Genomic DNA, 11156 nt, shown 5'->3' with positions numbered 1-11156 from the left:
AAAAATCCACGCCTTTGTTGGAGTTTGGAAAAAATATTCTTTAAAAAATCCACGCCTTGTTGGAGTTTGGAAAAATATTCTTTAAAAATCCACGCCCTTTGTTGGAGTTTGGAAAAAATTTCTTTAAAAAATCCCGCCTTGTTGGAGTTTGGAAAAAAAATTCTTTAAAAATCCACGCCTTTGTTGGAGTTTGGAAAAATATTCTTTAAAAAATCCCGCCTTTGTTGGAGTTTGGAAAAAAATATTCTTTAAAAATTCCACGCCTTTGTTGTAGTTTGGAAAAATATTCTTTAAAAATCCACGCCTTTGTTGGGTTTGGAAAAAATATTCTTTAAAAAAAAAAATCCCGCCTTTGTTGGAGTTTGGAAAAATATTCTTTAAAAAATCCACGCCTTGTTGGAGTTTGGAAAAAATATTCTTTAAAAAATCCACGCCTTTGGTGTTTGTTAAAAAAATATTCTTTAAAAAATCCACGCCTTTGTTGGAGTTTGGAAAAAATATAAACGCTCGTGAGGAAATATCTTTAAAAATCCAAGCCTTTGGTGTTGATTAAAAAATATTCTTTAAAAAATCCCGCCTTTGTGGAGTTTGGAAAAAATATTCTTTAAAAAATCCAAGCCTTTGTGGAGTTTGGAAAAATATTCTTTAAAAAATCCAAGCCTTTGGTGTTGATTGAAAAATATTCTTTAAAAAATCCACGCCTTTGGTGTTTGATTGAAAAAATATTCTTTAAAAAATCCACGCCTTTGTGTTGATTGAAAAAATATTCTTTAAAAATCCACGCCTTGGTGTTGATTGAAAAATATTCTTTAAAAATCCAGGCCTTTGGTGGTCCTTGAAAAAAAAATCTTAAAAAAATCCACGAATTTGGTGGTCCTTGAAAAAAATATTCTTTAAAAAATCCACACCTTTGGTGGCCTTGAAAAAAAAATCTTAAAAAAATCCACGAATTTGGTGTGTCCTTGAAAAAATATTCTTTAAAAAATCCACGCCTATGGTGGTCCTTGAAAAAAATATTCTTTAAAAAATCCATCCTTTGGTCCTTGAAAAAAATATTCTTTAAAAAATCCAGGCCTTTGGTGGTCCTTGAAAAAAATATTCTTTAAAAAATCCACGCCTATGGTGGTCCTTGAAAAAAATATTTTTAAAAAAATCCACTCCTTTGGTGGTCCTTGAAAAAAATATTCTTTAAAAAATCCAGGCCTTTGGTGGTCCTTGAAATAAAAATTTTAAAAAAATCCACGCCTTTGGTGGTCCTTGAAAAAAATATTCTTTAAAAAATCCACGCCATTGGTGGTCCTTGAAAAATTATTTTTTTTAAATCCACGCCTTTGGTGTTCGTTGAAAAATTATTTTTTAAAAAATCCACGCCTTTGGTGGTCCTTGAAAAATTATTTTTTAAAAAATCCACGCCATTGGTGGTCGTTGAAAAATTATTTTTTAAAAAATCCACGCCTTTGGTGGTCCTTGAAAATTATTTTTAAAAAATCCACGCCTTTGGTGGTCGTTGAAAAATAATTTTTTAAAAAAATCCACGCCTTTGGTGGTCCTTGAAAAAAGTATTCTTTAAAAAATCCACGCCTTTGATGGTCCTTGGAAAATAATATTCTTTTAAAAATCCACGCCTTTGTTGGACTTTGGAAAAAATATTATTTAAAAAATCCACGCCTTTTGGTGGTCCTTGAAAAAAGTATTCTTTAAAAAATCCACGCCTTTGATGGTCCTTGGAAAATAATATTCTTTAAAAAATCCACGCCTTTGTTGGACTTTGGAAAAAATATTCTTTAAAAAATCCACGCCTTTGTTGGACTTTGGAAAAAATATTCTTTAAAAAATCCATATTTAAAATAAATGAATAACAATTTTTTCTTTATTTTCTAAAACAGTCTCCTTAAATCTCTTCAAAATTCAAATAAATCGGATGTACCGTAGACATAGTTGGTGCTTCGGGTTTGAACTCGAGCGGAACTTTCGTCTTCGAACTCAAAGTGAAACGATAACGATTAACAATATTGGCCAACGAGAGGCGTGACTGGAGTTTACCAAATCGAAGGCCAATGCAATTGCGTGGTCCATCACCAAAACCCAACCATTCGACAGATTCGCGATTGCGTGTCATTTCGGGGGAGAAACGTCGGGATCAAATTGCTCTGGATTGGGATAGAGTTCGGGATCGTTGTGTATGCCCAGAGTGGGTATGAAGGCCATTGTGCCTGCCTCAATGGTGTATTTCGGGTAGCCGGGTATGGCATAGTCCTTTGAGGGCTTGGCGTGTTAGAAATGGTACCACGGGGTATTTGCGCAGGGATTCTGGGAGGGGAGAAAAGGAAGTTATTTTTGTTTTAGAAAAGGTTTCAATGGGTTCTCACTTACCACACAACACCTGATTGAGATAGGGCATTTCCGATAGACTTTCATAGGTAAATTGTTCGGAATCGCATTTCTTCAAAGTCTCTTTGACCTCCTGGCGTAGACGTTCCTGCATTTCCTGATTTTGGGCCAGCTCAAAGAGAGCAAATGTCACCGTGGAGGAGGAGGTTTCAAAACCACCCAAAAGAAGACAAACACCTGGGCAGCCAACTCCTCATAGCTCAGACCACCCAGACCCGATTTGTCCTCCTTGTTGTTCTTCAATTCAATTAAAATATTCAAAAGTCATTCCGCTGAATCTTATTCTCCTCACGATATTTCACCGTATCCACAATGGTTTTCATAAAGAATTGATGGACATCTTCGGGGAGGATGCGCATGCCCAAGGCCCTGGCCAGCTTGGGGAAACTATCAATGAAAGCCATGATCAAACTATTGTGGCGCGGGACCTCAAGGGATTTACGTCCCAGGCGCACGAATTCATCTTCGGTATTTTTCAAACTGTTACACTCAATGCCAAAGGCCACACGTCCAATGATCTCAGTGCCCAGGCGGCCCAGCAAATCACGAACATCCACCGCTCCATTTGCGCCCTTTTGGACATGCTCATCCAGAACAGTCATGAAATCCGATATTACCTCCAACACCGTGGGATACATAAACTTCATTTTGCCCGAGGTAAAGGCCGGCGATACCTTATTTCTCATGCTACGCCATTTATGGCTATCGATGAAGAACAGGTGGCCCGTCAATGGGTCCTCCTTCTCATTATAGTACATGCCACGATCGGTGAAGTTATTGAAATCCTTGATCATCACATTCTTAATGGTGGGTATATCCAAGAGCAGGGCCACCGGACGTTGTCCCAAATAGAGCCCAGCAAAGGGTCCGGTACCCTTGAATTTCATATAATAATCCGCCATAATTTGGCTCAGCGATCGTTTGGTACGATAATCCTGCATATTGCCGAACAACATGTGCGGGGCATCGTGAGGGATGCCACGCTTCTTCCAATAATTCAGATTTCGCCGTAAAAATAGCACCGCCACCGAAATGAGAGCGGTGAGAAGGTATAAAAGCACGCTTGTAAATTCCATGTTAGTCGCGGTGTGGTTTGTTGCGGACTGGACTTCGTTTGCCGAAGTCGAGAAGCTTTTATAACATGTGTCAACTCATGATTACTGATTATTTTGCGACGCGACGTCGCTTTTGCGATGATAGGGCAATAAAGTAGACGAAATTTTGGTATTCATGACAAGAACTTTGATAATGATTCGGCAGAAATAAGAGGTGAACGCTATAGGTGGCATGTGCGGATTTGATTGGTGGGTAATGACGGAGCATTTTTTATGGCCAATTTGAAGTTTGGAGAAGTGAAAATTGAAATTTTTGAGACTTTTTTGCGACGTTCCTCAGTGCCTGAGGCAGATTTTTTTCTATACGGAAAAAAGTCTCCTCAGTGCCTGAGGCAGATTTTTTTCTATGCGAAAAAAGTCTCCTCAGTTCCTGAGGCAGATTTTTTTCTATGCGAAAAAAGTCTCCTCAGTTCCTGTGGCAGATTTTTTTCTATGCGACAAAAGTCTCCTCAGCTCCTGAGGCAGATTTTTTTCTATGCGACAAAAGTCTCCTCAGTTCCTGAGGCAGATTTTTTTCTATACGTAAAATCTCCTCCTGAGGAGATTTTTTTTCTATACGAAAAAAGTCTCCACATGAGGAGATTTTTTTTCTATACGAAAAAAGTCTCCACCTGAGGAGATTTTTTTTCTATACGAAAAAAGTCTCCTCCTCCTGAGGAGATTTTTTTCTATACGAAAAAGTCTCCTCCTCCTGAGGAGATTTTTTTCTATACGAAAAAAGTCTCCTCCTCCTGAGGAGATTTTTTTCTATACGAAAAAGTCTCCTCCTCCTGAGGAGATTTTTTTCTATACGAAAAAAGTCTCCTCCTCCTGAGGAGATTTTTTTCTATACGAAAAAAGTCTCCTCCTCCTGAGGAGATTTTTTCTATACGAAAAAAGTCTCCTCCTCCTGAGGAGATTTTTTTCTATACGAAAAAAGTCTCCTCCTCCTGAGGAGATTTTTTTCTATACGAAAAAAGTCTCCTCCTCCTGAGGAGATTTTTTCTATACGAAAAAAGTCTCCTCCTCCTGAGGAGATTTTTTTCTATACGAAAAAAGTCTCCTCCTCCTGAGGAGATTTTTTTCTATACGAAAAAAGTCTCCTCCTCCTGATTAAGTCTACCTCCTCCTGAGGAGATTTTTTTCTATACGAAAAAAGTCTCCTCCTCCTGAGGAGATTTTTTTCTATACGAAAAAAGTCTCCTCCTCCTGAGGAGATTTTTTTCTATACGAAAAAAGTCTCCTCCTCCTGAGGAGATTTTTTTCTATACGAAAAAAGTCTCCTCCTCCTGAGGAGATTTTTTCTATACGAAAAAAGTCTCCTCCTCCTGAGGAGATTTTTTTCTATACGAAAAAAGTCTCCTCCTCCTGAGGAGATTTTTTTCTATACGAAAAAAGTCTCCTCCTCCTGAGGAGATTTTTTTCTATACGAAAAAAGTCTCCTCCTCCTGAGGAGATTTTTTCTATACGAAAAAAGTCTCCTCCTCCTGAGGAGATTTTTTTCTGTACGAAAAAAGTCTCCTTCTCCTGACGAGATTTTTTTCTATACGAAAAAATCTCCTCCTCCTGAGGAGATTTTTTTCTATACGAAAAAAGTCTCCCCTCCTGAGGAGATTTTTTTCTATACGCAAAAAGTCTCCTCCTGAGGAGATTTTTTGTTCTATACGGAGAAAAGTCTCCTCCAACTGAGGAGATTTTTTTTTTGTCTCCCCTCCTGAGGAGATTTTTTTTTGTACGAAAAAAGTCTCCTCCTAATGAGGAGATTTTTTTCTGTACGAAAAAAGTCTCCTCCTAATGAGGAGATTTTTTTCTATACGAAAAAAGTCTCCTCCTAATGAGGAGATTTTTTTCTGTACGAAAAAAGTCTCCTCCTAATGAGGAGATTTTTTCTGTACGAAAAAAGTCTCCTCCTAATGAGGAGATTTTTTTCTGTACGAGATTTTTTTCAATACGAAAAAAGTCTCCTCCTCCTGAGGTAGATTTTTTTTTATACGAAAAAAAGTCTCCTCCTGAGGTAGATTTTTTTTCTATGCGAAAAAGGTCTCCTCCTGGGGAGATTTTAGCTCTTAATTTCTTTTTTTAAATTTTATTAAATACATTTATTTATTTTAAAACTACAAAACTATAAAACAAAAAAAAATCAGTCCTGATTTATATTAAACTTTAGAGAGATAATCTCCCACCCCTAAATCGCCTCCAATTTCAGGTAGACATCATGCCGTGGTGTCAACACCAAAGGCTTTGCCTGAAATGTCAAGTGCAATGGGGTCTTTGAGCAAACTACAACCCGAAAATATTTCAAAACACATGCCAAGCCAAGGCGGGTTTGCATTTTGGCAAATCGGGCGCCAATACAGTTTCGGGGCCCATCTCCAAAGGGCATCCATTCGATGGAATCACGTTGCTTCACCATATCTGGTGAAAAACGTTCCGGATCAAATTCATCGGGTTGGGGATAGAATTCCGGATCATGTTGTATGCCCATGACGGGTATGAAGATGGGTGTTCCCTTGGGTATTCGAAATTTGGGGTGTCCAGGCACCACATAGTCATTTAAGGCCTGGCGATTTAAGAAGGGTAAAATGGGGTATTTGCGTAGAGTTTCTGGAGAGGGGAAAGGAGGGGAATTAACATCTGAAAAAAATGTTTTGTTTTTGAATACAACTCACCCGATATCACCTGATCCAGATAACTCAAATTCATTATGGTCTCATAGCTAGGTTTTGTATCCCCCTCAAATGCCTCATTGATCTCCTCCCTTAATCTCTCCTGTATCTGCTGATTTTGGGCCAATTCATACAGGGCATAGGCCATGGTCGACGAGGAGGTTTCAAAACCAGCCAAAAAGAAAACAAATACCTGGGCTGCCAACTCTTCCAGCTCCATTCCGCCCAACCCTGACTTATCATCCACAGTATTCTTCAGTTCAATCAGAATATTCAGAAAATCACTTCTTTGGATTTTATTCCTCTCACGATATTCCACCGTTTCCCGGATGGTCTGCATGAAAAACTCATGGACATCCTGGGGCAAAGTGCGCATGCCCAGCATTCTGGATAGGCGGGGAAACCCATCAATTAATGTCATGATCAGGGCATTATGGCGCTGTACTTCAATAGATTTCCTGCCAAGCTGCAGAAATTTATCCTCAGCATTTCTCAGGCTATTGCATTCAATGCCAAAGGCCACACTGGCGATCACATCCACGGTGAAACGTCCCAGCATATCGCGTACATCCACAATGGGATTTTCTCGGACCTTTTGAGTCAAAACTTCCATAAAACGCTCGGCCACATTTACTACTGTCGGGTACATATATTTCATTTTACCCGAGGTAAAGGTGGGAGAGAGCTTGTTGCGCAAGTTCCGCCATTTATCGCCATCCAAAAAGAACAGATGTCCAGTCAAAGGATCCGATTTCTCATTGTAATACAGACCACGATCGGTGAATTGTGTGAAATCCTTGATCAAGACCTGCTTGATTAGTTGTTTGTCCAGCAGCACCACCCCGGGTCTCTGGCCGTTGAAAATGCCGGCAAAGGGTCCGCAGCCCTTAAATTTCCTATAATAATCGGCCAAAATGTCACCCATACACCGCTGGGTCCTCAACCCATTCATATTGCCCATCAGGGCCGTTGGTTCCTCATGGGGTATACCCAGCCTCTTCCAATAGCTTAGATTCCTTCTCAGCAAATAAACCACAGCCGAGGCAATGACCAAAATGAGATATATCAAAACTCCCGATGTCTCCATAATGTAACTTGATGCCTTGATGCAATGCAACCAACCGGACTAACTGAACAGCTACCCAGCAATCCTGAATTATATATACCGCACTTGAGGGAGTGTTTTTGTTGTTGTAAGCATCTTCTTCTTATCAGAGAATTCAATTGGATTTTCAATTGTTTGTATGTTTTGATAATAGCGTGGCGTTCGAGTGCAATATAACAATTTTGTTGTTGTTGTTGTTAATAAATTCCATTAGACGAAAACAAAGCACCCTTGGAGGTGTAAATGCGTAGCATTTACAGGGAGAAATTTAGGGGTAGACTGCAGCGACTTCAGGATCAACTACAGTTGGGAGGAAATCTGGGAAAATGTTCAATGGGAGAAGACCACAGGGCCATAGAAGACCTGGTGGTCTTCTGCCGTAGAAGACCTGGTGGTCTTCTGCCATAGAAGACCTGGTGGTCTTCTGCCTTAGAAGACCTGGTGGTCTTCTGCCATAGAAGACCAGGTGGTCTTCTGTCATAGAAGACCTTGTGGTCTTCTGTCATAGAAGACCTTGTGGTCTTCTGTCATAGAAGACCTGGTGGTCTTCTGCCCTAGAAGAGCAGGTGGTCTTCTGCCCTAGAAGAGCAGGTGGTTTTCTGCCCTAGAAGACCAGGTGGTCTTCTGCCCTAGAAGAGCAGGTGGTTTTCTGCCCTAGAAGAGCAGGTGGTCTTCTGTCATAGAAGACCTGGTGGTCTTCTGCCCTAGAAGAGCAGGTGGTCTTCTGCCCTAGAAGAGCAGGTGGTCTACTGCCATAGAAAACCTGGTGGTCTTCTGCCATAGAAGACCAGGTGGTCTTCTGCCATAGAAGACCAGGTGGTCTTCTGCCATAGAAGACCAGGTGGTCTTCTGCCCTAGAAGACCTGGTGGTCTACTGCCATAGAAAACCTGGTGGTCTTCTGCCATAGAAGACCAGGTGGTCTTCTGCCATAGAAGACCAGGTGGTCTTCTGCCCTAGAAGACCAGGTGGTATTCTGCCCTAGAAGACCAGGTGGTATTCTGCCCTAAAAGATCAGGTGGTATTCTGCCCTAGAAGACCAGGTGCTATTCTGCCCTAAAAGATCAGGTGGTATTCTGCCCTAGAAGACCTGGTTGTCTACTGCCAGAGAACACCAGGTTGTCTTCTGCCATAGAAGACAAGGTGGTCTTCTGACATAGAAGACCAGGTGGTCTTCTGCCATAGAAGACCTGGTTGTCTACTGCCAGAGAAGACCAGGTGGTCTTCTGCCATAGAAGACCAGGTGGTCTTCTGACATAGAAGACCAGGTGGTCTTCTGACATAGAAGACCAGGTGGTCTTCTGCCATAGAAGACCAGGTGGTCTTCTCCTATAGAAGACCAGGTGGTCTTCTGGCAAAGAAGACCAGGTTGTCTTCTGCTCTAGAAGACCAGGTGGTATTCTGCCCTAGAAGACCTGGTGGTTTTCTGCCCTAGAAGACCTGGTGGTCTACTGCCATAGAAGACCTGGTGGTCTACTGCCATAGAAATCCTGGTGGTCTTCTGCCATAGAAGACCAGGTGGTCTTCTGCCATAGAAGACCAGGTGGTCTTCTGCCATAGAAGACCAGGTGGTCTTCTGCCATAGAAGACCAGGTGGTCTTCTGCCCTAGAAGACCTGGTTGTCTACTGCCAGAGAAGACCAGGAGGCCTTCTTCCACAGAAGACCAGGAGGTCTTCTGCCATAGAAGAGCAGATGGTCTTCTGCCAGAGAAGACCAAGAAAAATACTTGGTCTCCTAGGAAAGAAAAATATCTGACATATTTTGGAAGAAGATCACTTGGCTTTAATTTCTCTATCTCTCTCTCAGTCACTCTCTCTCATTTTGCTCAAAATATCTCCCCTTTCCCCTTGCATCCCTTCCTCTAGTCTCTGTAGTATCACAAACCACCTATACCTCCCCATCTTCGCGTAGCTCCCGACACAGACCAAATATTCGATTTTCACTTTGTCATCCTTCGTATTATATGGTTATTGTTATTGTTTTTACTGGGCGAGTTTAAATAAAACAACAAAAAGACTTGATGATAACAGCTCTGAAAATGTCTAGTCACAGCGCTTAAAATGCTTTTATTTTTATTTGTGTAAATTTATTTGTTTTATTAGATGCCACCGTTCTCAGAGGAGGTCTTTAACTCGCACGCTAAATGATTTGGCAAAATTTTCGAAAAAAAAAAATTATTGTTCCTCGTTGATAACGTTGTGATATTTTGCGATTTTTTGCCTTGTAATTATTCTGGTATTGAGACGACACACTTTGGTGATAAGCGGCGGAGAATTGAAATGGGTGGCAGTTGATAAAGATTTTAGAAAAAAAATAAATAAAATAAAAATAGTTATAATAACAATAATAAAAAAAACTAGAAGTCAAAAAGATGGCAGGCAGCTTGCAAGCGATAAACGTGGGAATTGAATGATGTGCAAAATATTGGAGATTTTTTTGCAATTTTATGTTATGACACAAGAATTATGAATTAGGGGTAGATTTATTGCAGGATTTTGAATTTTTTAAAATTTCATTTTATTTATGCTGGCCATTATTAAGACCCCCCCCCCCCCCCCCCCCCCTACCATTGTGCCAAGTCATGCTAATCAATTTGAATTTATTTGGATGGTACTTAGCCACATGTTTCCTTGATGCCTATTTGTCCCTGATAAGATTTCGGCGATATTGAGGAAGATTAAAATATATTATGAACAATAATATTCTCGAGAGGAGCCATGAAACGAGATTAGATAATTCAAAAGCTTCTCCAGACAATCTGTCTATTTTTTTTTTCAAATATTGTGCTCGGCAACCAGTACTAGAAACAAATTTCAAATTATTTTGTAAAAAAAAAACATTGAGCAGATTTTATGTATATGAAGTGATTTTTTTGGCTAGTGGTTTTGGAAGAGATTCCCTTAAAATTTTCGAGGCAGATTATTCCTAAAAAAACCTCAATCCTCAAAAAATCAAAAATGTTGGTGTATTTTCCTTGAAAATTTTTTTAATCATTTGGTTTAAGGACCTTGCAGGAAATACTTTGAAAAATCTAGAAAATGGCAAATAATTCCTAACAGCAAATCCTATATAGTTTGACTGAAGGTCCTTGAAAAATATTCTCTAAAAATTTCTAGTCCCCAAAAAATGATGGTGGATCGAAACTTTTTTTTTTAAATTTTAGAAATTTAAGCTGAGAGTCCTTGAAAAAGTTCTTTAAAATAATAAAAAAAAATTCTTGAAATTTTTATTTTTTTTTACTTATATATAATAAATATACAGATTTTTTGTGGTTGGTACCGGAAAAAATATTTAAAAAAAATAATCGATTATATGACTGATAGAGATTTTAAAATATTCGTGGAAAGAAATTTTTTGCCAGATTTTTGTTCTTAAAAAAAATTCTAATACCAGTAAAAAAAGGCTTAAAGTCGGTCGGGGCCGACTTTATGATACCCTACACCACTTTGCTAATTTAGTAGAGCTCCACATAACAATTAATAGGTTTTATGGAAGAATTCAATCTTACACGCTATGATTATAATTATAATTTAAAGTTCAAAGGACAAAATATGCCGAAACATTTGAATTTTTTATATTCGGACTTGTATTGGCCATTTGGTGCACAATTTATTTGAAATCGGATAAAGATATATATGGGAGCTATATCCGAATCGGAACCGATCTCGATAAAATTTGGCAAAAATATTTCTGAGCTGTATTTCATATATTTCCCTAAATATCGTTGTTACGGGCTGCATATTACGGCTGTGGGTAACAAGTCGAATGAACAGTATATATGGGAGCTATAGCTATATCTGAACCGATCTTCACCAAATTTGACATACTAGCTTCTAGACTCAATTCGGTCGTAAGTGCCAAATTCCATCCCATTTGGACAAATATTAGACTTTTGGTGCAC

At 39.3% G+C, this 11156-nt stretch overlaps 1 protein-coding gene across 1 annotated transcript in view; it reads right to left on the bottom strand.

Moving 5' to 3' along the window:
• LOC131802825 (uncharacterized) overlaps nucleotides 1-7286 on the bottom strand; it is a 31528-nt gene extending 24242 nt beyond the window's left edge. Inside the window, 8 exon segments of the mRNA XM_059123490.1 lie at nucleotides 1896-2136; nucleotides 2139-2259; nucleotides 2261-2310; nucleotides 2374-2553; nucleotides 2556-2651; nucleotides 2654-3542; nucleotides 5680-6089; nucleotides 6155-7286. Of these exon segments, the coding sequence (XP_058979473.1) occupies nucleotides 1896-2136; nucleotides 2139-2259; nucleotides 2261-2310; nucleotides 2374-2553; nucleotides 2556-2651; nucleotides 2654-3542; nucleotides 5680-6089; nucleotides 6155-7238 (3071 nt within the window). The 5' untranslated portion in view covers nucleotides 7239-7286.
• Nucleotides 7287-11156: the final 3870 nt, after the last annotated feature.

Source organism: Musca domestica, unplaced genomic scaffold (genome assembly GCF_030504385.1).
Source record: "Musca domestica strain aabys unplaced genomic scaffold, Musca_domestica.polishedcontigs.V.1.1 25, whole genome shotgun sequence".
Classification (NCBI taxonomy): domain Eukaryota; kingdom Metazoa; phylum Arthropoda; class Insecta; order Diptera; family Muscidae; genus Musca; species Musca domestica.
Note: the sequence above shows the minus strand (reverse complement) of the source record. Positions and strands in the feature narration are given on the sequence as shown.